We start from the raw sequence: 26,907 nt of genomic DNA on the forward strand, positions 1-26,907 counted from the left end.
AGGGAGCCCGGCCCGTTTGGCTCAGTGGACAGAGCGTCGGCCTGCGGACCGAAGAGACCCGTCCCGGGTTTGATTCCGGTCAAGGGCAGGCGCCTCGGTTGCAGGCTCCTCCCCGGCCCGGCCCTGGTCGGCCACGTGCAGGAGGCCACCAGTCGATATGTTCCTCTCACATGGATGTTTCGCTCTGTCTTTCCCTCTTCCTCCCACTCTCTCTTAACATCAATGGGAAAAGTGTCCTCGGGTGAGGATTTTTTTTTTTAAAAAAAGGAAAAAGATTCATTCAGGCAAACTGGATGTTTCCCCCAATACAGAAACGAGTGTGTCCGTGCTGTCTCAGTTCCCCGGGAGCGTGTTGGTCACTGGCCCCCAGGCTGAGGCGACATCCATGCTCCTCGCTGCGATGCCCTGGAGCTCAGTGCCCTCCTGCCTGCCTCGGGGCCCCCCACTGCCCAGACCAGCAGTCTCCTTAGTCCTGTGTTTCCCTCTGTGGAAGGGGCTGATACGTCGGGACACCATTGGCAGGAAGCTGAGAGGCACAGGAGACAAAAAGTGGGAGGCAAAGAGCCAGATACGCTGGTTTTGACCCAAAATGCTTCTCTGGAGCGGAAAATTCAGGGGGGGGGGGGCCTTGCCCTTCAGTGTGTCTGGAAGAGTCTGGTTCACTGAACGAGCCATTGAAATAACTTCTAACGACTGAACAAAACGTAAACGGACTCGGAACAGCTGTCTCGCCTTTTTATTGAACAATACATGTGTCCCTCAAACACAAAGTCTAACGGCTTATTCCGTTTACACTCAAAGACCGTTCGGCACACACATTCACGACTCCGTTGGCAAACGTGGAGAATAAGACACAGGTAAATATTGAAATAGCTATTCAATAAGTCTTTACTCCAAATAAAACACTTCGGCAAATACTTCCCAACAAACTCCAGCAAACAGTGCTGTTTGCGCTAAGACCCTCCCGGGGATGCTCAGAATGCCGTGAGTTAATCACACTTACCGCTGAGCGGTACGAGGGGAACCGCACGCTACAGCTGGCGTTCCCCGCGGACAACGGCTCTTTCCCAAACTCCCTGAAAGCCACCTCCTACTTTACGTTGGAAACTTGTCAACGCCACGGCCCTGGCTTTTAAATAAATTCTCTCTGTTGCTCGTTTTTTGACATTTGATAAATCCAATGCCTCTATTTTCCAGGTTTCTATTATGCTTCCTCACGATACTATTACTATAATGACTAATAAAAAAATTTCCGTGCCTTGGACCTTTGAAAACCTTATAGCGTTACACCTTTTTTCTAACCATTTTAAACAATATTAGGTTCATTTTCCCAAGAGGGTGATAAATATAGGCGCGGAGGATGTCTCGTCCTAACGATCGTGTACAAAAATATATAAATACTTACCATCACACCTCCCCCAAGTGGGCAACACTTCCCAGCCCCCGCGGTCTGGGGTGCGGCCGGACGGCCTTTTCCGCCGGCGCATCCGCCAGAGCCGGAGCCGGGAGCCACCTGAGCAGCACACTCCCACGCGCTGCACGCCGCCCCCCTGCCCTCGGGGACGGTTCTGCTGCGGTTTCTCCAAAAGTGAAAAGAAGCTCAATTACATCCTATGGGTACAATCACAGCCCCCCACCCCCACCCCCATCCTCTCTCGCTCCGAGCCCTTCCTCCGCCCCCATCCAGGTCCATGTGCGTCCCAGAGTTCACGGGCGTCCGGGCCAGGGAACCGTGGACTCGCTGTGACCTCAGCTTCGGCTTTCTCCCTGGCTGTCCTGCGTGTGTTGCCTGATTGCATTCACGGTTCAGCGCTAATCTCTACACGCGTGTGTGACACAGCTACATGCATCGGAATATGTAACGAAGCCTAAGTGTTCGGTCGTATGCGCCGCACGGGTTGTTAGCAGCCTGCTTTGACTTCTGGGCCCGCCCCGAGTCGTGCTCGGCCTCCAGAAGTCACGCGCCCCTATGCTACAAGCGAGCGGTTCCTAAGCGCTGGCTGGGGATCGGACGCTCGTTCCAACAGTCTTCGCCCGGAGAGCCCGCGGGGTCAGCGTGGCCCTAACCGCTTGGTGCCGGGAGAGCGGGCGGCGTGCTGGCTCCGGAGGTCCTGCGTCACAGCGTTGCCGTCGCCAGACCCCGCGTCAGGCTCTGAAACGGGAGAAACGCACCAGGACCCGGCGTGAGGCCTCCAGGGTCAAGTGCAGTCTGGCTCGTTCTGTAGGCAACCATGTATGTGACACCCTGAGCACGTGCCGAGCGGCGCTATCGGTGCTCCCCGCTCCCCCCGTGATTCACGCCTCCCCCTGGAGGGGGCACCCTGAGCGGCTTCTCTTCCCACCCGTCCCCCCCAGACATCATCCCCCCGCGTGCACGGCCCGCGGCGGCGTTTCTCCTTTTTCCTGTGTCCCCCACTCCACCACCAGACTCTCGGCGCCGAGGCAAGGGCTGTGTTTTGCTTGTTGCCACACCAGTGCCTGGAACACAGCAGGTGCTTAATAAATGCGCACGTGACAAGCAGGTGCTGTGAGAACAGGGCGCTGAGCGAGGAGGAGGAGCAGGCTTTGGTGAAGCTCCAGGCAGACCAAAGGGCAAACAAACGTCTATGAAGACAGGTCTCGCTCCCGGTGAGGAAAGGTGTCACCCTTAGGCTGCTTCCTGCTTCAGAGAGGAGCCGGGTGTGGGCCTCAGCAGCGCACGTGCGAAGGGGAGGGCTGGGGGTCCGTGCAGCTGGAGGCGCCGTGGGTGAGCCATGGGCCCGCTCAGAGGCTGCCGCCCGCCCCTCCCCCACCCCAAAAAAGTTGCTTGTGAATTTCCAGTCTTGGAAAGCTGGAAAGCTAGGGGGGGGTGGGCGGAGGGAGAAAGAGAGAGAGAGAGAGAGAGAGAGAGAGGAAGCCAGGAAGCTCGCTTGCCAAGAGTGTTATACCCAACAGGTAGGAAGTCGAGGCGACGACCTGGTGGAATGAGGGGGGACCGGCCCTCCGGAGCCCACACAGTCTGTCAGAGGTGACCGAAGCCCGGGCAGGACCATGGCCCCAAGCCCCCTCCTGTGAACCCCCAAAAGCCCCACGTGGAACCGCACAGCTGCTTGCGGGCTCCGGGGCGCCCAGACACACACAGGTGGTTAGGGGACCCCTTCTCTGCCCTGGACTGCCTGCGGCGCCCCGAGCTTACACGGCTGGCCAGCTCCCGCTGCTCCGTAGCTAATTGAAGCAAGGAAACTCCTTGGCTCGGAAACGCTTCCTGCGTAAATGTCTGGGAGAACCTTGGAGCTGACGGACGTGGGGAGAGGATGTGTGACTGTAATGTCACTGCCACCCTGCTAGACCTGCCCAGGGTGCTGTCTATACAGCGGCCACGATATCCAGAGACGCACGAGGCCGCGGGCAAGAGCCTGCACGGGTCCCGTGGGAGGGGACCGCGCTGTGTGGGGGCGGACGCAGGTGGGCGCCGGGAGGGACCCCTCATCGGCATCGCCCCACGCACATCCCCAACCACGGAGGCTCACGGGGCGGGGGTTCGTCTCTCTCTCGGGGGAAAAGCTTAGGCGCCGCCTTACACGGTGCAGAGGGATGCGATGCCGGGTCCCGCTCCGCGGCCTCCGGTTTTCAGAAAGCGGATGAGATACACATCACAAGCGTTGGGCCGTGCGCCGCACCCAGCGGCGGTGAGCCCCGCAGTCAACGCACCAGGCCTTTCAAAGCCCACGCGGACGCGGAGCCGCGGCTGCAGGCGGAGGACGTGAGGAACGGGGGGCTGGGGGCTGGGGTACTATGGGGGGCTGAGAACAGTGCTCTGGAACCATTTAGAGGGGGTGGCCGCTCAGCGTGGTGAATCCCCCAAATGCCACGGAACTCGTCACTTGAAACGGCTGATTTACGTGCTGTGAACACACCTCAGCACGAAAACATTGGGTCCTATTTCCTCTTGGCTTTTCAGGGACTATGGGGGCCATTCACCAGTAGTTAAAACGCTAATAATGATCTACATTTCCACATCACTTAGTCACACAGTTACTCAGCAAATAGGTTAAAAGGGGTTTTTCTTTTAAATGAATATTTAAGGGCACAGCCATACTTAAAAATAGGAATTCGAGTAAAAGCTCATTATTTTCCCTTTATCTTAAGAGCTGGGAAATAAGCCCATTTGCCAACGATTTCTAATCTTAATTCCTTTGAGTTGCAAAGGGCTAGGAAAAAAAACCCTAAATGAAGTGGATTTGGGTTGTCAAGTATTTAGATACAAGGGGTGGAGGGGGCGGTACTAGAAGTTCTGCGGCTATTTGTCGTCTTCCATGAGCTACTTCCCATCGAAGCTGGACTGGCCCGGACATTTACTCAACAAGATAGCCAAGCTGTGCCGGGTGCACGTCCCGGGCCCCCTCCCACGGCCCGTGAGAGCCGCCTCGATCCCACCCCAAGGATCAGAGACGGTTCCCTAGTTCCAGCCACAGACGCCACCTCGGCGCCTCTCCAAGGTCCGCGTGAAACACACGCTTGGCGTTACTCCGCGAAAGGCTTCCCTTGGGCTACAGAACGATTCCTGCGCTCTCTCTCGGCTCTTAGCCCGGCTCCCGCAAATTCCTCAGCATCCTGGGAGAAGCTGGAGGAGCGGCTTTGTCCAGCACGTCCATGAATAGACACTGACGAATTGAAAGAACTTTGCAAGTCTTGGTTGGTTTTTCTTCCTATTACACGTGTGTTTTGGGGGGGGGTGTGTGTTTGGGGTTTGTTGTTTTTTTTTTGTCATGGATCTTGTTTATCCTCCATAAAAGCTGGGTAAACTTTATGAGATTATGTAATGTTCTAAGTTATTAATAAGATCTTTTTCCAAAAACAGCAGCAGCCACCAGACTGAACACCACCCCTCCCCGTCGGTGACCCGGACCCCGGGGCAGTAGGGAAACCCGATCACACCCACGCGCTGAGGATGCCGCCCACCCGCGCCCGCCGGCCCCGGCTCACCTGCTCGGGGAGCGCCTCTGTCGGAGGCCCTGGCGGCTGCACGCTGGAAGAAGGGGAACTGCAGGCACTTGCCGGTCACCCGGTCGCACACGCCCAGCGGACAGCGGCACGTCTCCCCGCAGTCCATCCCGAAGGTGCCGAAGGGGCAGTCTGTGGGCAGAGGGCGGGTTAGGGGCTCCCGCACCGCCCGTCCAAGCCGGTGAGCTCAGCCTGGGAGCTGAGCCAACCGCGGGAATCGGGCTGTAAGGTGACACCCAGTTCTCAAAAAGCAGACTTGGAAGGTTGAAACGTTAAGTCACCAGTGTGGGAGCTCATGAGCAAAATAAACCACCCAACAGAGCGGACCCAGGCTCAGAGCAGCAGAGAGCAGACTGACAGCTGTGGGGAGGCGCTGCGCCCGGTGAGAGAGTGAAGGGGGTCAGCAAAAAGCAACACCTGGCAGAGGAAAGGGCCGAGGGGGACAGGGCACGGGGTCAGTGGTGATGGGAGGGGACAGATGTGAGGTGCTGAGCACACACTGCAATGTGCAGACGATGGGTTACAGAACCGTACCCCTGAGAACTATATACTGTTATTAACCAAATAGAGGCCTGGGGTGGGGGGGAGAAGGGGGGTACCCTCAGCCCAGCCTGCACCCTCTCCAATCTGGGACCCCTCGGGGGATGTCCAACATCCCTCTCACAATCCGGGACCGCTGGCTCCTCATTGCTCACCTGCCTGCCTGCCTGGTAACCCCTAACTCCACCCCCCCACTATCGGCCTGGTTGCCCCCAACTGACCCCCCTGCTGGCCTGGTCACCCCCAACTGACCCCCCTCTGGCCTGGTCACCCCTCACAGCCCCCCCGCCAGCCTGGTCGTCCCCAACTGACCCCCCTGCTGGCCTGGTTGCCCCCAACTGACCCCCCTCTGGCCTGGTCACCCCTCACAGCCCCGCCCCGCCAGCCTGGTCGCCCCACACAACCTGCTTGTTCAGTCATTTGGTCATCCCTCACTAACCCCCCCTGCTGGTCTGGTTTAGGCAGCCATCTTGTGAGGGTGTGCCGGTCAATTTGCATATTACCTCGTTATTCTATAGGATGCCACCCCAGTAAACATGCCCATAAACAAATGTGAAACCACAAACTGAGAGCGGGGAGGGGCGCCTCGGGCACTGGCCCTGCATGGAGCTGAGCTGGGGACACTGCGCGGAGCCAGTGCCGGGGGCCAGCCCGGGTTCTGTCCCCCTCGGAGCAGTGGGCAGGTCGGCCCAGCTACCCTGTGACAGCTCAGTGGGGGCGGCTGAGCGGCATGGGCACCCGCTCCTGGGCAGCTGGAGAGGGGGTGCTCGTGAACCTGTGTGCACAGACGACTACGTTTCCAAGGTACAGGGAAGGGCCTCTGAGCAGCCGGGGGCCCGAGGGGACGTCCCGCTCCCTGAGGAGCTGCGTCCTGTCACGCTGCTCTGTCCACACGGCAGGACCGCGGACCTGACCCCCAGCGCCAGGCGGAGGCACCAGGAAAGCCCCTGCGGGCTCAGAGCGACTCCCCGGCCGCCGGGCACGTGCGGATCTCCTCGTCGCCTGCCGAGCCCCGAGAGCGCTCAGAGCCCCGGGGTTCACCCTTCGCCGGAAGCTACCGACTGCGGAGAGGAGGGCCCGTTCCCGTGGGAAAGGCGTGTGGCTCTGGCGGGACAAACGGCCCCTGACACGGCCACGCGTGACAGGCAGAGCATGCATCCGGGCGTGGGAAGGCCTGGCCAGCGCACATCCACACGGCAGAGACAGGCCGGAGGCACCCGCCTCGACAGGCTGCGTCCCCAGGCGGTCCGGGAGGTGTCATGAGGATCATCTGGGGGAGACGCAGGGGCTCCACAGCCCGTCGGGTGGCGGGGACCTGCTGCAAGCCCGGCAGCGGAGCGCCCTCCAGGGGCCGCGGAGACACCTCCCGGGGAAGCACCCTGGGCGCTCCGGTGACGCCGGGACCTGAAACGGGAGCCACAGCCCCGTTCCCGTCTGGGTCCCGGGCAGAGGTACTGGGTGTTCAACAGACACGTGTCGGCCGGCTGACTGTTACCTGGCCGCACAGCGCCAAGCACACGGATGTTCAGAGAGCACCTGACATGCAGCTGTGTGTGCAGTTTCTGTGGGCGCGTGCGTCCTCGAGGCTGAGGCGGGGGGGGGGGGGGGGGGCGGCCACGGAGCACCGCTCTAGACTTGGGGGGCTCACAGGCTCCCGGCTCCCAGCAGAGGGAAAGACGCCGGCGGCACAGGCTGGCGTCGGAAGGGTGATGCCCAAGACCATCCCAAATGTCTCTTAAAAGGCACCTCGGTCACAGCGACTCGGCCATGCGGGGACACACGCGCGTGCTGGAGACCCCGGTGCCCGACGGCCTGAGTCACTGCCGCCTGCGAGGGCTCGTTTACACGGCGTCCGGCGGGCGACTGTGCGGGACGAAAGCAGGCGCCGTCTGCCCGCCGACGCCCGAGCAGGGCCGCTAGCCGCTGCCTCCCGAGCTTCCTGGGCGAGGACGGTGTCCCTGGCGGAGAGGCCCCGTAATTTTCGGGGAATCCAGACCCCGTACGGCTGGAAGAAATGTGTGCGGATGTCCCCAAAGAAAAGACGTCCTCGCTAGTCTGCCTTTTACCTAAACCAGTGGTCGGCAAGCTCATCAGTCAACAGAGCGGCAAACCGCGGCTCGCCAGCCGCGTGTGGCTCGCGAGCCGCGGTTTGCCGACCACCGACCTAAACGAAGCCCCCAAGTAAAACTCTCCAGATAGTTCGAGCATATGTCTCCTAACCTGTAGTGTGTGCTATGGGTTAAAAGATGATTCAGCCCTAACCGGTTTGGCTCAGTGGATAGAGCGTCGGCCTGCGGACTGAAGGGTCCCAGGTTCAATTCCGGTCAAGGGCATGTACCTGGGTTGCGGGCACATCCCCAGTAGGTGGTGTGCAGGAGGCAGCTGATCGATGTCTCTCTCTCATCGATGTTTCTAACTTTCTATCCCTCTCCCTTCCTCTCTGTAAAAAATCAATAAAATATATTTAAAAAAAAAAAAAGATGATTCATTTGTCAAGGATTTGTCTACAACAGGGGTGGGCAAACTTTTTGATTCGAGGGCCACCATGGGTTCTTAAACTGGACCGGAGGGCCGGAACAAAAGCCTGGATGGAGTGTTTGTGTGAACTCATATAAATTCAAAGTAAAGGAACGGAGGGGAGAGCAAGAGAACCAGATAGAACAGCCGGATCCGGCCCGCGGGCCGTCGTTTGCCCACGGCTGGTCTACAAGGCAGGAGAATTAATGGCTGAGCTCTGGCTGCATGATTATCCGTCATAAAAGCACACAATTGTCCTAAAGACATAAAATGTCAGCGACACCCGGACGTTTCCCAGTGCCCTTAGTCATTTTAACAGCTTCCTGTGTTAAAACGCTGATAGCCAGGCTAGAGCACCTGGTGGTCTTAGTAATAGCTCTTAACGATGACAGCTCGGGGACCCGTAGGTCATTCTTCCGATTCTCAGTGTCTCAGACATTTGAAGCCAGAATCGCGACGTTTGAAGAGAATTCTGCAGATGCTCAGCCCCGTCACTTAGCTCCACCGTAACCTAACCCACTTCCTGTACGTCCGTGAGACTCAGCCTCATCCCTCAGAAGCCCCCCTTCCCTTTCTCGGCGTTATTTCTGCTTCTTTCACACGACCTGCTATTCCTAGACGACCAGACCCCTAACCAGGGGGAGGAGGTCTGCTCCCCGCGTCAGGGCCCCCTTCCCCGGAGGGGAGCCGTGCTGTCAGGGGAGGAAGCCCCCCCCCCCCCCCCCCCCCGCTCACAGAGCGCATCGGGTTCATCGGAAACACTGGTCTTAAGAGACACCCTCCGACCTTTCAGAATCACAGAATCCCTAACCCGGGGCCAGGCAGCCCTGCCGGAGGTCACCCGTGCCACCCGGCAGTCCCTGCTGGCAGGAGAGCGAGCACCCAGCACCCAGCGAGGTTACCTGCCGGCTCCCGAGGGTCCCCACAAAGAAGGCAGCACCGTCTTCCGCCGCGGCTTTAAAGGTCTCCCGCAGACAGAGTGAGAGGCCGCGTCTGGCTCTGCTCCCCGCACACGGGCCGGGCCGGGCGGCTGGCAGAGCGAGCCTCCCTCTCCCGGGACGCACCTGCCTGGGCCTGTCCCTCGCCCACCTGTCCCCTCTGGTCCTTGCCCGGAGAGCCCCCTGCCACCCCAGCTGGCTCCCACCCCCGTGCGCCCCGGGGCAGGGAGAAGCCAGGGCCCCCCTTACCTTTGCAGACCCCGTACTCGTCCCCGAAAGCATCCTCCTCGCTGTAGAACTGGCACCGCAGCCCCGGGCCGCACTTCACGCCGTCCATGCCCACGACGGTGCGGTAGCAGGTGTGGCCGCGCTCGGCCGCGCAGACGCGGCAGCAGCCACAGTCGTCCAGCACCGTCCTCGGGCAGCGCAGGCCGCTGGTGCACCGGGCGTCGCAGCGCTGCGGGCAGTCCACCGCGTACGGGGGCGCGGGGACCAGGGGCGCGGGGACCAGGAGCGCGGCCAGCAGCAGCAGGCAGGCCCGCATGCTTCCCGGGGGGCTGGGCTCCCTCCTCCTCCTCGTGGGGTCCCTGTGGCGCCCAGGGGAGCTGAGCCGAGCCTGTGCCCACGTGCGGGTTTTACGGGCGCTGGTCGCCCCCGGCCTCCGGGCTCCGGCAGGTCCCCTCAGGCAGCGGCCGCTGGTCCCTGCCAGGCTGCCGCTTCGGTTTGGAAACCCAGGATGAAGCCCGGGTCAGTCGCCGCTGCCATCCAGGAACTGAAAAGCCCACGGTGATGTCATCTATTATGTTTAGACGGTTGTTTTGCATGAGGAGTGAAACCCCGCGCACTTCCGTCTCCGGGGCTCAAGGACGTCTGCAGGGGGGACCGGCCGGCCGGCTCCTCAGCACAGGATGGTTCTGGCCGCGCACGCCTGGCATTTCCCCACAGTGAACGGCGAGCAGGTCGCGTGGGGAGGGAAAGGGTTACGCTGTGCCTTCTCAGTACTCGGAGCGGGAACATCCTGAAAGGGATGTTTTTAAAGACCCTCCTTCCCCCGCCCTCTCCGCTGATGCCTCTCTTGGGCAGTTCACGATGCACACGTCTGGGTTGGTCACGGACGGAGCTGGGTTTCTAGAAAGAGGTGGCGCTGCAGCCGAGAATGTCCCTTGAAGTCAGTGCAGGGAGCGAGCGGAACGGGAGCGGGAGGGGTAAGACCCCCTGGCGCCGTCCCCGCTGTTCACTCAGGGGGGGGGGGAGCTTATCAGCTGGACGCCTGGGGCCGCAGCTCCCCGCAGCGAAGGCTCATCCATCACCGCCTGCCTGGCCGGTGGCGCAGCCCATCGGAGCCCTTCCCGCGCCTCCTGGCATCCTCCGAGCCGCAGGAAAACCACCAAACGGGGCGGCCGGCCCAGGGAAACAGCCGAGCCGGCGGGAACCCGGCCCGGCCGAGAGGCGAGCAGGGAAAACATTGCCCACCCCACCCCCCCCGGGAAGCCAGGTCTCCCCGCCCGCCTGGGCCACAGCGCCTGGTCGGGGAGAGCAGCCTCTTAGAACACTGCTCAGCGAGGTCTGTGGGGCAGAAAAGGTTAAAGAGGAGCTGGGAGCCCTGGCTGGTGTGGCTCCGTGGATAGAGCGTCGGCCTGCGGACTGAAGGGTCCCGGGTTCGATTCCGGTCAAGGGCACATGCCTGGGTTGTGGGCTCGATCCCCCGTAGGGGGCGTGCAAGAGGCAGCCGATCCGTGATTCTCTCTCATCATGGATGTTTCCATCTCTCCCTCTCCCTTCCTCTCTAAAATCAATAAAAACATATTTTTTTAAAAAAAGGGGAGAGGAGACTGTTAGCCCAGCCCATGTGGGGTTCCAAGAACCGCCCCCCCACACACACACCTGTCCGCATAGACGCACCCTCCCTGTCAGTTACTGACTGTGCAGCCCCATACGTTGGTGACCTGGTCATCACAGGCTCGCTGGCCGGGGGTGGGGGGTGGCCACAGGGTCCCCAGCCGCGGCCTCTCTTCGGAGAGTCGTGCTGTTAGTCTGGTGGCTCAGCAGAGTCCTCGTGCCCCCCGGATGCAGCAGAGACTCATGGCAGCGACCTCGTGGTCAGGCAGCCTTTGCGGGCGCCGTTTCGGGAGGTGGGGGACGGAATCGGGCCGCAGGGAGCCGAGTTCCTCCGCCCGGCACAAGCAGGCACGTGTTTCAGCTTCCGGGTTTCCCCAACGGCCCGTGACCATCGAATCCAGATGGCCTGCCTTCCCCTCCCCAGAAGCAAACACGTGCTTAGCAGATGGCACACTGCTTTGCCGTTTCTGATCGTGGGCACAGGGGGAACGGGGGGACGGGGGGCAGGGGGTCGGTTTCCCGTGCAGCCCGGGGTGCATCTCCCTGGTCCCCTGAGCCAGGCAGGCAGGAGTGCCCGCGAGTGGCCTGTGTGCTCCCTCCTGTCATAATTGAACCTTGGCTGCTGTTGGCGTGTCAGGGGGTGGGACTGACCCACAGACGGTGGCTGTGAGGATCGGCCGTGACCATAACCTACGAGCTGCTGTGCAGGGGCTGACCCCACGGAGCAGGGTGACCCCAGTGGGGCCTGGTGCCCGCTGAGACCGCCCTCTGGGTGTGCTGCCCGTGGGGCTGACTGGGGGTGCTCTGCCGCGGTCTGGAACAGGCCACCAGGGGTGCTGGTTCCGAAGACTCTAGGCCAGACGCTGCCCGTGGCCGGCTCAGGGCTGCCTGTTAGGAGCTACCAACTGACCCAGGGCCGGTGGCTGCCTGTGCTGGACCTGGATGGCCGTGGGAGACGCCAGGCTGTGAACCGTGGCCCCTGCCACACTCCCAGGCCCGGGGCAGGCTACCCAAAGGCACCGGCACCCCTCGATCCGCCACGAGACTCAGCCGCTGCAAGAGCCGTGGGTGGTACCTGCGCCGGGACGGGGTCTGAGCGAGACGGGGTCCCGTCGCGTCAGCAACCGCACCGCTACCCGACCGCCTTCGGCCCTGGACCGCCAGCCTCGGGCCCGGCAGCATCCTCCACGCAAGCCGCTCCCAGGAGGGGCCTGATGAAGCTCGCCTGCCCACCGGCTCAGCGGCACGCTCCCCGGAGCCTCCTGGCGGGACCCGCTCACAGGACCGAAGACACAGCTCTGCCACGTGCTTTTAGGCGTGTCCTCGCGTGACACGCGGCTCAGACTGCCCTTCCGCTCCGTGCCTCCACGGGGAGCCAGGAGGACGAGGGGAACAAGGCGACATGACCCTCAGCGCGTGCCGTGGTGCGCCAGGCGAAGGCGGGCTAGGGTGTCTTCACTCCTGTGGATGACCTGTGTCTTGGAGCAGATGTTTCCCACGGGAAACCCTCTTCTCTAACGCTCACTGGTTTCCAACGGCACCTGACCTGCGATGCTGTTAGTCTCAGGTGCGCGCACAGTGGGTGGACATGTCCACCACTGACAACGTGGTTCTCCCGGGAGGCCCCGCCCCTCCTGGCACCTTACCCGGTGATTACCACGCTTTGCCCACACGGCACTGTGCCCCCGGGACTGTGCTGTAACTGCCAGTGTGCACGCCTCAGCCCCTCCCCCTTTCACCCAGCCCCCCTCCCCCCCCCCCCCCCGCTCACTCTCTGTGTCTACGAGTCCGTTTCAGTTTTGTTTGTTCATTTATTTTGCTCTTTAGATCCTACATATATAAGTGAAATCATATGGCATTTGTCTTCCTCTGACTATTTTATCTAAGCTTCCAATGCGTCATAAAGACAATTTTAAAAGTAAAGGGGTTTCACCCGGCCGGTGTGGCTCCGTGGTTGAGTGTTGGCCTATGAACCAGGAGGTCACGGTTCGATCCCCGGTCAGGGCGCATGCCTGGGTTGCGGGCTCGCTCCCCAGTGGGGGGCGTGCAGGAGGCAGATGCTCCATGACTCTCTCTCATCATTGATGTTTCTCTCTCTCCCTTCCCTTTCTTCTGTTAAATCAATAAAAAAAATACTTTTTAAAAGAGTGAAGGGGTTTTGATGGAAAACTACCTCTGCTCACAGCACCGAGTGACGTGCACCCGCTCTAATGGGTTCTTGCCGGGGTGAGCACCAAAAGCAGCTCTGGGCCTGGGGCCTGAAGACCCGAGTTCGAGTCCCAGCGGCCCCCTCAGCCCAGAGGTGAGACACTCGCCCGCCTTCCCGATGAACATGAATCCATTCTTCAGCCAAGTATAGGGGTGGGTGGGAAGAGATCACCAAAGAGCTCACATGCACATATGCATCCCCCATGGACACAGACAATAGTGCTGTGAAGGCTTGGGGTGGGGCGGGGCAGCTAAGCGGGGGACATCTGTGATACTTCCAAAAATAAAGATAAAGTTAAAAAAATTAAATGTGTGTGTGTGTGTGTGAGAGAGAGAGAGAGAGAGAGAATGCAGATGTGAAAACATGTTGTCAACTCTAAATTCCCAGGCATCTGGACCACATGACCCCTATCCTGTAAGACAAGGTGCACCATCAGACAGTACGGCTCTGGCCGTCCGTCCATCTCAGGCCTCGCCATCCCTCCAGCCCTCGCCTCTGCCAATGGCACCGCGTTCCGTTCGCTTCATTCGCAGAGATGGCTGAGCACCCACAGTCTTACTGCCCCGCCCCGCCCTGCACCGCAGCCCCCACACCGCCCGACCCATCACAGGATGGCTGGGCAGCTCACCAACTGCTTCCACAGCCACAGAGGCTTTTCCACAAAACTCACAGTTCCCTCAGTGACCACAGGTAGCTGAGGCCCCGGGAGGGAATGCGGGTTTCGGAAGCCGCGCTGGAAGCCAGTGCTTGGACAGTGGAACCTCACCAGGAGGTTTGGAGAGGCTGCAATTCCTGACGAACCAGCATGATCGGAAATGCTCCTGTTACTTGGCCTCTCGACCATAGGGCACGGCCTCCACCCGACCTTGAACGGACCCTCTGTGATGTCAGGACCTGCGCCAGGGCCTCCTCGCCCGGCTCCCAGGGTCCGGTGACCAAGAGCCTGGCCCTCCCAGATGTGGGGGCCGAACAGATGGTGGGAGAGTTTTTCTAAGTTAAAGGTAAGCACTGAGCCCTAACCGGTGTGGCTCAGTGGATAGAGCGTCGGCCCGTGGACTGAAGGGTCCCAGGTTCGATTCCGGTCAAGGGCATGTACCTTGGTTTCGGGCACATCCCCAGTAGGAGGTGTGCAGGAGGCAGCTGATCGATGTTTCTCTCTCATCGATGTTCCTAACTCTCTCTCCCTCTCCCGTCCTCTCTGTAAACAATCAATAAAACATATTTTTTTTAAAGGTAAGCGCTGAAAGAAGAGAAACCAGGAGCCTAGAGAAGGGCCACTAGTGACTTTGTTTTAGCGTCTCACGTTCTGTGGGCGGCCATGCACTTCCCGGGGTCTCCGGGCCTCAGATCTGAGAGCTTCGTGCACGCCAGGGGGCCTTGGACGGCTCAGACCCGCGTCCGAGTGTCCTGGGGCTTGGCAAAGCGCCACAGCGGCCGCCCCGCCTGCCGGGCCCGGGCTGGGCCTGGGAACGGGCACGTCGGACGAGCGGGCCAACTCCTCTGACAAACGCGAAGCTTGGAGAACCCTCCAGACCCAGGGTCCCCGTCACATCGCGCCCTGTTCGCAGGTTAGCACCGACCGTCAGGCAGCTGGAGGCTCTGGCAGGAAGAGCCTGTCTCCGAGGGGTTGTTGGCCGTGAGCCGCTTCGCACTTTGTGGCCTGCGCACTGACCCCGAGACACAGCGTCCCACCGCCGAGGGGGGCGCGGCCGATGTGCTTGTCGCCGCGGGCAGGTGCTCGGGAGAGAGGCTCAGAGACCACAGGGGAGCGAGCCTCTGAGCAACTTGCCTGGCTCAGAGCCTGGATGGCCCCGGTCCCTGCTCCGTGACAAAGACATGGCATCGGCATGTGGCCCAGACGGGTCAGAGGCGAATGTGGAGTCATTTAGGAACATTTTATCTAACCCATTGAATTTCTGTTCTCCTTCCTGTCGATGCTCAGAAGTTCTAAGTTATAGAAATCCATAGCCCAATAACCCTAAAAGAGCTTTCAATAAGGATAAGTAAAGACTCTAGTGATTTAAAAGTATTACATCAGAGTTTAATGATAAGAATTATTTTTCTGCCCTAGCTGGTGTGGCTCAGTGGGTAGAGCATCGGCCTGCGGACTGAAGAGTCCCAGGTTCGATTCCAGTCAAGGGCATTTGCCTGGGTTGTGGGCTCAATCCCCAGCAGAGGGCGTGCAGGAGGCAGCCAATCAGTGATTCTCTCTCTTCAGTAATGTGTCTGTCTCTCTCTCCCTCTCCCTTCCTCTCTGAAATTAATAAAAACGTATTTTTTTAAAAAGAATTCTTTTTCTCCCTTAATGATATATAGAAAAATGGCACAAATTACACTGATAGCATGTTAGAGTCAAAGAAACGTAGAAGCTGCCTAAATAAAGAGAGCTGCTTTTTGTTTGTTTATCCGTTAATCCTCACCCAAGGATATTCTTCCCCGTGGATTTTTACAGATAGTTGGAAGGAGGGGGTAGAGACACAGAGAAATATCCATGTGAGAGAGACATACGGATCGGTTGCCTCCTGCACATGCCCAGACGTGGGCCAGGATCAAGCCTACAACTGAGGTGCGTGCCCTTGACCAGAATCAAACCCCAACCCTTCAGTCCATGGGCCAATGCTCTACCCACTGAGCAACTGTCCAGGGCCGACCTGCTTTTATTTGTGTTGACTCCTCATCAACAGTTGGCTACGCGGGACCAGGGGTTGTTGACCAATCCTTCGTTTGCTACTAGAATTTTACAGGGTGAAATCAAAGGCTTCCCTCTGCGGGCTGCCTGAGACCATCCCAACCCATCTGACTAGAGGTATTTAGGGTGAGATGTACATGAGCTATAGAGACCAAGTTTAATATCCACAGCCAGCTCCAAGGTGCGCGCACGCACACACACACGTGCACACATATGCACGCACACGTGCGCACCCCCCCCCCAGCTTACAGTTCTGACGCTGGACCGTGAGCTGTGTGCACACCACCCCTCCAGACAGCACGCTGAGCCTGTCTCCTGTGTAAATATATTTAGGAAGTACTCACGGAATAAAACACCAAACAATGCCCCCAGGAATGGAAGGCATCTAACGTGCTTTGGCTTTCTGTATTCAGAGTGTCCTCAACACAGGAAATAAAAATGTCGGCCTTCACGTGGTCTGGTCTCGATGAGGGATCAGCAGTTATTACACGTGGATCGTCTGATGAACATGGGCCCAGGTTGTTCCTTAAGTATCGATGCCTTCATGTTACCGACGTAAAATACTGGGACTCAAGCAGGCCCGTGAATGAGCCCTTGACCCACCCGCATCTGGACAAGGGACACACTGAGCCCAGGAGGAGGGAGGCCGTCTGGTCCACCAGGGGTGCCTCATGGGCTGCTCTGAAGGGACCGAGAGGAACCACGGAGTAAAGCTATTTGACAAATGATGACATGCCAGGATGACCTCGTCCCAAAGCTGTGAGGGCTACATTCTGCCCGCCAAGCCTGCACAGTGAGCCTTCAAAACCATGCATCTGCCATTGCAAAGCCACGCCCACCGTGGCAGGAAGACACGCCTCCTCAGAGGCAGGTGCACCGTGAGAGCCTCCCCATCCAGTCACGGGAGTCCAGGCTTTCCCCGCAAAGACGAGCCTTTCTTCTTCTTCTTTTTTTTTTTTAATATATTTTATTGATTTTCTACAGAGAGGAAGGAAGAGGGATAGAGAGTTAGAAACATCGATGAGAGAGAAACATCGATCAGCTGCCTCCTGCACACCTCCTACTGGGGATGTGCCCGCAACCAAGTTACATGCCCCTACCGGAATCGAACCCGGGACCTTTCAGTCTGCAGGCTGACGCTCTATCCACTGAGCCAAACCGGTCTTGGCGCGCCTTTCTTCTTGCACAGCCCCTCCTGGCAGTCAGAGTGAGCAGGGCACCAGGGACCCTCGCACCTGGAAAGGGGAGAGGAGGGGGAAGCAATGGATGCGCCCCAGACAGCCCCCTAAACCACCGGTACACAGGCGCCCTGAGTGTAGAGCTGGGAAAAGTCGGACTTAAGAAGTGGCTCAGGGAAAGCTATTCATTCGATGGCCAATGTTGTTTATTCAACAGCCAAAGACACCAGCGGGAAGAGATGTTTGATGAGCTGGAATTTTATTATTTAATATTTTTAAAAGGTTTTGTTTTTTAAAGCTTGCTTTAGAGTAGTTATACAACATTAGTATTGGCAGTTTAGTAACTTACTAAATACTTCTCTTCATTCTCTCTAATAAAGAGGGAATATGCAAATTGACTGTCACACCGTCACAAAGATGGCGGCGCCCAGTCCTCTCAGTCCCGCCGGAGTCCCCCAGTCCTTTCAGCCCCATGAGGGGGTGTAGAGGGCCCCCTGGGAAGGCACATGGGCATTCCTTAATTATTGTCAGCTGAACCCAGTGGTGTCAGCAAAGCCACGCCCTGGGAACACGCCTTGCCAAAAGGGCAAGGGTGTTGTCAGCTTGACCTTCATTTCAGCCCGTGGTGTGGGGAAGTGGTTTTGATATCTAAATCCAGCCTAGCACCAGGAATGCTCAGGGCCTACTCAAGAATGCAAATCATCTCCTTTTGTCTTGACCTTTTGGTGAAACTTCCTGGTATTTGGGATATAAAATAAACTCGCTGGATTGGCTCTGGGTCCCTGTCCCTGTCTCTCCATCAGAAGAGGATGGTGGTCCCACCCGGTCCCAGCTTTTTCCTTTTATCTCTGTGTCTTGTCTCTTTCTTTTATTTCTCAATCCCCAGCCACCCCTACTCAGGAACTGGACCCACTCTCTAGCCGCGCTGGACGCGGAAAGAGAGAAATACCTCCGGGGTGGGGTGGGGGAGGGGGAAGGCAGGCACACGGTGTGGCCGGACCCACCCTCAGCCCCCCCAGCCTCCCAGGGCTGGCCCAAGGTACAGGCAAGCCTTGGATGGCAGCTGCCCAGCCGCCCAGGGCCGCCCGAGGCTCAGGTAACCAGGGCCAGCCAAGGCTTGCACTGCCGGCAGTGGCAGCAGCAGTGGTGTGATGGGGCGTTGCCTTCCCCGGATCGCTGGGTCGCCTCCCGCCCCTGAGGGCTCCTGGACTATGAGAGGGGGCAGGCCAGGCTGAGGGACCCCCGCTCCAGTGCATGAATGTTCATGCACCGGGCCTCTAGTAGAAAATAAAAATGGACCAGACTGTAGGCCAACGGGTCTGCAATGGATCACAGCTGTGGCCTCGATCTGGGTCTGCTCGTCTGCCCACCAGCTTCACCTCCTTCCTTCACCCTCAAGGCTGAGTGCCGGGGCTGAGTGATGCCCTCATGGTGTCCCCCAGGCCGGGATCACCCCTGGCCAGCGTGCATGGCACACCCCTGGCTCTGTTCTGTAGCCAGGGCCTCTGACTCCCGGAGCAGGGACCACTCATGGTCACTGACATGGCCCTCATGAGGCTCGGCTCCGGCCTGCACAGCTGAAGCTCTAGGTGGTATGTGCTCCCAGAAGAAATACACAAACTTCCTTCAGCGGCAGCCTCGCTGCCCCAGCCCTCCCACCTGCCCACCCACAAGAAGGGCTCCGATGGGGTCTCCTGGCCCAGGTCTCAGGGGCCTGGTCAGGGAAGAGCTCTCTCACCCCCCCTCCCCCTTCTACATTCAACGCCAGCAGCAGCCTGCACTGCATCAAAGCCATCAGCAGGAAGTCAACAGATCGATTTCCTTTCTGCCTGCACCTCCCGCCCCCCCTCCACCACCCTCTCCGCTGCCTCTGACCCCAGCTTCAAACTATTCCTCTGGCCACCTCTGCACACACATGAGGGAGAAATCCCTATGCCTCAGCACCTCTGTTGTGGCAGCTTACACACCCCTGGCAGCCATCGGGGACTGTGGCTCATCAATTACCCAACAAAATGCAAAACAAAACATCAATCAAAGAGCCAGACCTTACCACTTGGAGGGGGTGGTGCTCTCAGGTGTGACTTACCCAGAACAAGGAGTATTCTCTACCCAAACCAGCCCCTCCCATGCCCAGCTCAGCTTAGATACCTGCCCCCTGGACCTTAGCTTCTTATTATCTAACTAGAAGCCCGGTGCACGGGGGTCTTTTCAGCCCAGCCTGCACCCTCTCCAATCCAGGACCCCTCAGGGGATGTCCAACTGCCGGTTTAGGCCAAATCCCGGGGATCTGGCCTAAACCGGCAGTTGGACATCCCTCTCACAATCCAGGACTGCTGGCTCCTAACTGCTCACCTGCCTGCCTGCCTGGACGCCCCTAACTGCCCGCCCCCCTGCCAGTCTGATCACCCCTAACTGCCTCTGCCTGCCAGCCTGATCACCCCTAACTGCCCCCCCCCCCCCCACTGCCAGCCTGGTTGCCCCTCACTGCCCTCCCTGCCGGCCTGGTCACCCTCAACTACTCCCCCTAGCCTGGTTGCCCCCAACTGCCCGCCCTGCCAGCCTGGTCACCCTCAACTACCCCCCCTAGCCTGGTTGCCCCCAACTGCCCGCCCTGCCAGCCTGGTCACCCCACGCAACCTGTGTTCGGTCATCTGTCCAGTTTGTTTCGGTCGTGACGGCCCCTGGCTTTTTATATATTAGGATTGGTATTATTTCTTTATTTTTTATCATTTAAGAAACATAAAGGAGAATAAAACATACAAATGAGAGTCCACTGGAGAGAGCAACCCCCTTACATGTCCCCGAGCGTGAGCATCGGGGGGGTGCGCGCTTTGCCGGAGGACGGTCAGGAGGCAGGAAGAGTGAGGGTGACAGGAAAGGGGCCCACAGTCTGTCTCACCTGCTTCAGCATTTGGTCTTAAACCGCCTCATCGTTCAGGGTGGTTTTGTTCCGGCAAACAAGGAGGCTTGGGGAGAACGACTAGGAAAAGACAACGTGAAACCGTGTTTGGTTTATTAAGGGAGAAGGGGTAGAAGCGTGTTCTTTCCTGCTGACACATGTTCAGAGGACACCTGGAGGAAACCCTAGATTAAAGTGCGGACTGACTCGGCCAGCGGCCCCAGTCACCGACGCTGAGCTGGGCTGCTGCCTTGAATGCGGGGGCAAAGGAACAGGAGCTTCCCAACACTGGCATTTTGTGTGAAAACAATGAAAACCTTGATTTGGACTCTATTTTATGTTATTCTGATGGTATCGCTATGAATCCCCTTGGAGGCATTTTCTCAGAATGGCTCTGGCCCCTGACACTTATTACTGGTGCACAGCGGGGGACAGGGGGTGGAAGGCGGGGGGGGGGGGGCAGTAATATTTCAAATGGAGAATTAGCCGCTGTGAATGGTCCCCCACGAATACCCTTCCTCACACAGTGACATTTGAACCTTCCTCCTCGAGTGTCAGGAGAGGGAGGAAGCGGGCCGCACGGTAGGACGTCTTGACCAAACACGTTACGTGGCCTCACCCCCACCCATCCTCCTACTCGCTTAGCAAGTCCTTCGGGTGCAGGGCCCTGTGGGGAGCTGAGCGGGAGAGTCCCTCATGAACCCACACCCGCCCCTTCCCACCTGTGACGGGGCCCCTGTTGTGCTGAGGTCTCTATTCCTCGTAGAAAACACACACCCGGCGCGGCGGGCGGAGGCGTGTCTGAGCCAGCCCCCGGGCATCCTCGCTGGCATCGGCCTCCGGAAGGGACGTGAGCGTGTGGGCTTTTTATCAGCACTTGCTAGGTCTGTGCTCTTAGTGTGTCAACTTATACTTGACGAGACTCACAAAATGTGAAACGTGCTTTATTTTTTAGGCTATCATCACCAAGATTGTTCATTTAGATGCTAGCTTCCTAATAAAGAAATGTAAACAAATTATTGTTTCATGTATACTTACAGTGATCTGTTCACCATCACGCCCATTTGTTTTTCTGATCTCTGTGGTTGATCTGTAAGAGCCCTTCACGTGTTAAAGGCATCTTTTGGGGGAAGTGTTTTTTAGCGCAAATGACAAGCATTTCGCCGTTCATCTCTGGCTATTGCCTGCGGTGTTCCTGCCTTACATAAGTCACAGTTTTATACACTCTAAACTGCAGGCGTCCTCAAACTACAGCCCGCGGGCCCCATGCAGCCCACCGAGGACATGGATCCGGCCCGCCGGGTGCCGCTGCCTGTCCTGCTTAGCAGCCGACGCGTCCCGGGGCCCGCAGTGTGCATAGGAATTTGTTCATAGTTTTTTTTTTTTAAACTATAGTCCGGCCCTCCAGCGGTCTGAGGGACAGTGAACTGGCCCCCTGTTTAAAAAGTTTGAGGACCCCTGCTCTAATGTATTGGAAGGTTTATGCCTTCCTCTCTCAAACATTATTTTCAATTTACGGTTTCATTTAGTGTTTATAGTGATTTCATTTTTTCATAGAAAATCTTTGATCCGCCTGGAATTTATTTGTGATAAAAAAAAATAGGATAGGGATTCCGGAATCCGTGGGTGTGGGGTGGGGGGATGTGAGAGAGAGGGAGACAGATATGTTATCAGCATCAGCCTTTGGAAAAATCGTTTCTATCCTACTTAGAGCTGTGTCACCATTCCAGCGTGAACTCGCTGTGAATGAAACACTAGGAAATGCCGAACCCGTTGATTTATTGAGTTCCGGCTCAGCCATAGCACTTACGGCTCCTGCACTGAACAATCTGATTACCTGTCCCCTTTGAAATCCCTGCTGTTTTGCCTTCTGGGACTCGGTCGTATGAAGACATTCTGATGAGTGTGAACAACGGAATTGCTTTCAGTGTGACAAGATTATTCCATCTAACAGATCTGGTTCTGTTGTGAAAAAAGATGATGTGTTTGGCCTGGGACACGTCCCGGCATCAGATGCTCACATGTAAATGGCAGCTTTCCATCCTCAGGCCTCCAGCCTCGGTGGGCGGTTCCTCTACAGCATTTCATCCCCCCCCCCACCCTGGCCCCCGCCCTCCCCACTTCACCTTTCCGCGGGGCCCTGTCGCTGGGTTCCTTCCCCGGCGCCTTTCCCTTGACCTCCAGAGCCACCCCAGTTTTCTCCCTAAAACCCCACTCGGCTCATCCACGTCCTCGCTTCCTCTGTGCGAGGCCGCTGTCCCCACGGCCCGTGGCCTGCGAGGGAGGCCAGGGCTGCAAGCCCGCCGTTGGCGGCCATCCCTCTGGAAGGATCTCCCCGCGCGTAAATCTTTCAGGACAGATAGGCAGACAGTGTGGTCATCCGCCTGGGGGCCGGTGACATCACGGGACCACCCCGTGCGGAACTTCCCCATCCCCCCAACATCCCACGCAGAGAAGTGAGCGTCAAAAGCCACCCTGAAGGAGAAATGGAAGACCAGAGGCCACAGGGCAGCTGGAGAGGAGCGGGTCGGAGCAGTGGCCGGTCCAGGAGCGCCCGGAGATCCCCCCACCCCCCCCGCTCTGCCGACTTCCCCGGGGTGTTTTCCTGCGGCCACCCCCTGGGCAAGACCCTGTGCTCACCCGCTACCCTCCCACCCACCGCAGTCAGTCCACATCCGCTTGGGGAGGGGTAAAGGACTCACTCCTGTGCTATGGGGAGGAAACATCCTATGTCACCAAGGAAGACAATTAATACGCAAAGCATGTTCTGATTAAAAGTTAAGGCGGACGCCAAAACCGGTTTGGCTCAGTGGATAGAGCGTCAGCCTGCAGACTGAAAGGTCCCAGGTTCGATTCCGGTCAAGGGCATGTACCTTGGTTGCGGGCACATCCCCAGTAGGAGGTGTGCAGGAGGCAGCTGATCGATGTTTCTCTCTCATCGATGTTTCTAACTCTCTATCCCTCTCTCTTCCTTTCTGTAAAAAATCAATAAAATATATTTAAAAAAAAAAAGTTAAGGCGGAAGAAGATAAAACAAATTTCTCTCCATCCATCCTCACCACCATCCTTCCACCAAGGGGAGGTCACAGAGCAGGGGTCCTCAAACTTTTTAAACAGGGGGCCAGTTCACTGTCCCTCAGACAGTTGGAGGGCCGGACTATAGTTTTAAAAAAAAAACTATGAACAAATTCCTATGCGCACTCGGGCCCGGGACGCGTCGGCTGCTAAGCAGGACAGGCAGCGGCACCCGGCGGGCCGGATCCATGTCCTCGGCGGGCCGCATGTGGCTCGCGGGCCGTAGTTTGAGGACCCCTGTCATAGAGCTTCTCTAAGGTATTTAACGGTACGTAGCCAGCCCGGCCAGCATGGCTCCATGGCTGAGCATTGACCTATGAACCAGGAGGTCATGGTTTGATTCCCGGTCAGGGCACATGCCCAGGTTGCAGGCTCAATCCCCAGTGTGGGGTGTGCAGGAGGCAGCCCATCGATGATTCTCAACATTGATGTTTCTATCTCCCCCTCCTTCTCCTTTCCTCTCTGAAATCAATAAAAATATATTCCTTAAAAATGTACGTAGCCAATGGGCATAGGCCCCAACCCAGTGTCCTGCATGGAGGTCAAGTTCAAAGCCACGGTCCGAGTCAAGGGCAGCGCTTTCCTGCCACCTGCTCTCCGGTCACCACCTTGAGGAGTCCCCAGGGGGGCGGATGGCTGCCATCTGAAGCAGGACTTGCATTTTCCTGGCCCCTTCCGACATAACGTCATCACACAGCAGCCCAGCAGCCTCCCCGCTCCAATGCTCAGAGCTACCATAGTCTCACCATAATTGTCAGCAGTTTCGTTTATCAAATTCGCTAAATCCTTAATGGACCAAGTCAAGGCGAAGGTCGTGGCCATACAGGAGGGGCCTGGGGGAATTCTGCCAAATCCCGATCCCACGGGCCCGGGCTGGGGAGGCTGGGGCAGCCCTGAGGTCTGGGAAACCTCGGGGTCAGGAAACTTTCTCGAAGGCGGCTGAGAGGGATGAGGGCTCGGAAGACAGCTGCCTTGCCGTCGAGCCCCCAGAGCGGTACGCAGACGAGCTGTGGGGGAGCCTGGCATGACTGGGGGTTTGTTTGCTTGTCAGTCGGTTTGGTTCTAGTCTCAGTCCCCGTGGGCTGGTACAGTTATACAATACAACACAGCGAAGAGAAACGTGCCATTAAAAACAGGCAGGCCCTATTTCGTGACCAGATTGAACAGACGCTAAATGGCACTCCATGCAGTAAAAGTGATCCGCATAGAGCTGTGTAACTTCTTCTAAGCTCCGACTCCCAGCCCTCGACTTGCCCCAGACGGTCATGAGCAGGTCACGGGCAGGCACGGGTCTGGGGCCACGGGATGGACAGGGCTTGGGCGGGCGTGGCAGGAGTCTGGGCCGGAGAGAGAGGCAGCCCCGGGGAGAGAGCCACGTGGCCCTCGGGCTCCCGGGCCACTGCTCTCCTCGGGCCTCGGGCACACAGGAGGGCCCGGGAGGAGGGGTGGCAGCCAAGCCGCAAGGCAGCATCTCCGAGAGCAGCTGACGAGGACACAGAGCACCTCGCGGCCAAGAGCGCGGGCTGGGACACGAGGCGGCCGCCCGCCCACAGCCCAAACCAGAGAGCTCGGTGCCGTAAACCGGCGGGATTCTCTAGACCAGTGGTCGGCAAACTCATTCGTCAACAGAGCCAAATATCAACAGGACAACGATCGAAATTTCTTTGGAGAGCCAAGTTTTTTAAACTTAAACTTCTTCTAACGCCACTTCTTCAAAATAGACTCGCCCAGGCCATGGTATTTTGTGGAAGAGCCACACTCCAGGGGCCAAAGAGCCGCATGTGGCTCGCGAGCCGCAGTTTGCCGACCACTGCTCTAGAACTTTCCAGGCCAGCCGCAAGGGAGACAGGAGATGTCCTTCCCAGCGAGCCACATCCCGCCGTGTCTGCCTGCAGTGCACAAGGCTATGTCCTCCCCCGGGCACCGCCTCCCCCGGGTACCACCTCCCCCGGGCACCACCTCCCCCGGGCACCACCTCCCCCGGGTACCACCTCCCCCGGGCACCGCCTCCCCCGGGTACCACCTCCCCCGGGTACCGCCTCCCCCGGGTACCACCTCCCCTGGGCACCGCCTCCCCCGGGCACCGCCTCCCCCGGGTACCGCCTCCCCCGGGTACCACCTCCCCCGGGCACCGCCTCCCCCGGGTACCACCTCCCCCGGGCACCGCCAGCTGCCTCTTGGGGCGGCTCGGAGCGCGGCGGGCATGGGGCTTGGAGCACAGGAGCCTGGAGCCCCACACAGGGCCCCACCCCTGGCTGCCACCTGCCAGCTTGGGAGTCTCCAGCGAGCTCCACCCGCAGAGCAAGACGAGCCACGGCCACGGCCCGGAGCCAGCGCTGAAGGTGCTCAGCGACGTGAGAAAAGCCATGTGGGTGTCAGCCCTTGTCACTCCGAACTGAGCGCCGAGCAGCTGTCAGCCACGCCCGCCCCACCCCCACCAGAAGGCAGGCTTCTTTCACACCCTCTCCTCCCTCCTCACCGCCCCGTCGCCTCCACGGGTCGCAGCCGCCTTCCTAGCGTCCCCAGCATCACGGGCGCTAAGGGACGGCAGCTTCCTGTCGGCTCCCAGCTCGGAGGGCGGCGCCCTGGCCCTGACGGGGACATCTGGCAGCAGCTGACAAGTCTGGCTCATGAAGTCTGTGGCTTTGCTCACGCGGGTCCCTCCGCGCCTCACCCACAGGCGCTGGGACAGGAAGTCTTGCTAAGTCTGCTGTTTAACATGCAGGAACGCTCCGCTGTGGCCACGGCCCTGTAACGTGAAAACAGGACATTTTTGCAAACTCTGGGCTCTGGTCGTGTCTTTATTGAATAGCGTGGAACAGTGGTCGGCAAACTGCGGCTCGCGAGCTACATGCGGCTCTTTGGCCCCTTGAGTGTGGCTCTTCCACAAAATACCACGGCCTGGGCGCGTCTATGTTGAAGAAGCGGCGTTAGAAGAAGTTTAAGTTTAAAAAATGTGGCTCTCCAAAGAAATTTCAGTCGTTGTCCTGTTGATATTTGGCTCTGTGGACGAAGGAGTGTGCCCACCACTGGCGTAGACGTTATTCCAGGTCGGGCACAGGGCTCGGCCCGGGCCATGCTGTGCGGCAGCGGGCCGATGGCTGGGCCTCCCTGAGCCTGTTCCTCCCTTCGTAGCATAAACACCATCGTGTCCTTCCGGCCTCACAGACGTCAGACGTGATACTATGTGAATGATCAGGTAAGAAGGATTTTGGAAATAATGCAAGGCACTTACATTATTAAATTTTGATGTACAACATAGACCTATCATATTGATGACCCCCACTGTCTCACGCGGGAAAACAATGATTGGGGTGGAGTCTGTTGCCATCTGGCAAGTATAACATTTGAATTTCCTGGATTTCAGTTCTCCATCACAAAAAAGAAGAAGAAGAAGAAGGAGAAGAAGAAGGAGAAGAAGAAGAAGAAGAAGAAGAAGAAGAAGAAGAAGAAGAAGAAGAAGAAGAAGAAGAAGAAGAAGAAGAAGAAAATAGGATGCTTATATCTTTTTTAAAAAATATGTATTTTTGCCCTAACCCGTTTGGCCCAGTGGATAGAGCGTCGGCCTGCGGACTGAAGGGTCCCAGGTTCAATTCCCGTCAAAGGCATGTACCTTGGTTGCAGGCACATCCCCAGTGGGGAGTGTGCAGGAGGCAGCTGATGGATGTTTCTCTCTCATCCATGTTTCTAACTCTCTATCCCTCTCCCTCGCCCTTCCTCTCTGTAAAAAAATCAATAAAATATATTTTTAAAAATACGTATTTTTATGGATTTCAGAGAGGAAAGGAAAGAGAGAGCGAGAGAGAGAGAGAAACATCAATGATGAGAGAGAATCACTGATCGCTCCTCCTGCACGCCCCACACTGGGATGGAGCCCGCACCCCGGGCATGTGCCCTGACCGGGGATTGAACCGTGACCTGCTGGTCCACCGAGTTACACTGGCGGGCAGGATGCTTCTACGTCAGAAGAAGAAAGCAGGATCTGTTCATTCGAGGTCACTGGTCAGCGTTTCTGAACAGCCCTTCGGGTCCGGGTGCCG

The 26,907-nt window shown here is 58.2% G+C and overlaps 2 protein-coding genes across 2 annotated transcripts in view; one reads left to right on the top strand and one right to left on the bottom strand.

The window, feature by feature from the left end:
• SNX18 (sorting nexin 18) overlaps nt 1–26,907 on the top strand; it is a 178,555-nt gene that overhangs the window by 141,934 nt on the left and 9,714 nt on the right. The gene's annotated exons all lie outside the window — the stretch shown is intronic.
• ESM1 (endothelial cell specific molecule 1) lies at nt 722–9,982 on the bottom strand. Its single transcript, XM_080678178.1, has 3 exons — nt 9,228–9,982; nt 4,966–5,115; nt 722–2,152 (listed from the first exon to the last, which is right to left on the bottom strand). Exons 1-3 carry the CDS (start codon nt 9,520–9,522, stop codon nt 2,052–2,054), a joined length of 546 nt encoding a protein of 181 aa, XP_080534304.1. The 5' UTR covers nt 9,523–9,982; the 3' UTR covers nt 722–2,051.

This window comes from Plecotus auritus, assembly GCF_963455305.1.
Source record: "Plecotus auritus genome assembly, chromosome: 7".
Taxonomy (NCBI): Eukaryota; Metazoa; Chordata; class Mammalia; order Chiroptera; family Vespertilionidae; genus Plecotus; species Plecotus auritus.

Coding starts and splice junctions, on each gene's coding strand:
- ESM1 (XM_080678178.1), bottom strand. CDS start 9,522: ATGCGGGCCTGCCTGCTGCTGCTGGCCGCGCTCCTGGTCCCCGCGCCC. Junction 5,116..9,227: donor CGAGTACGGGGTCTGCAAAG/GTAAGGGGGGCC, acceptor CTCTGCCCACAG/ACTGCCCCTTCGGCACCTTC. Junction 2,153..4,965: donor CAGAGGCGCTCCCCGAGCAG/GTGAGCCGGGGC, acceptor CTCCCGTTTCAG/AGCCTGACGCGGGGTCTGGC.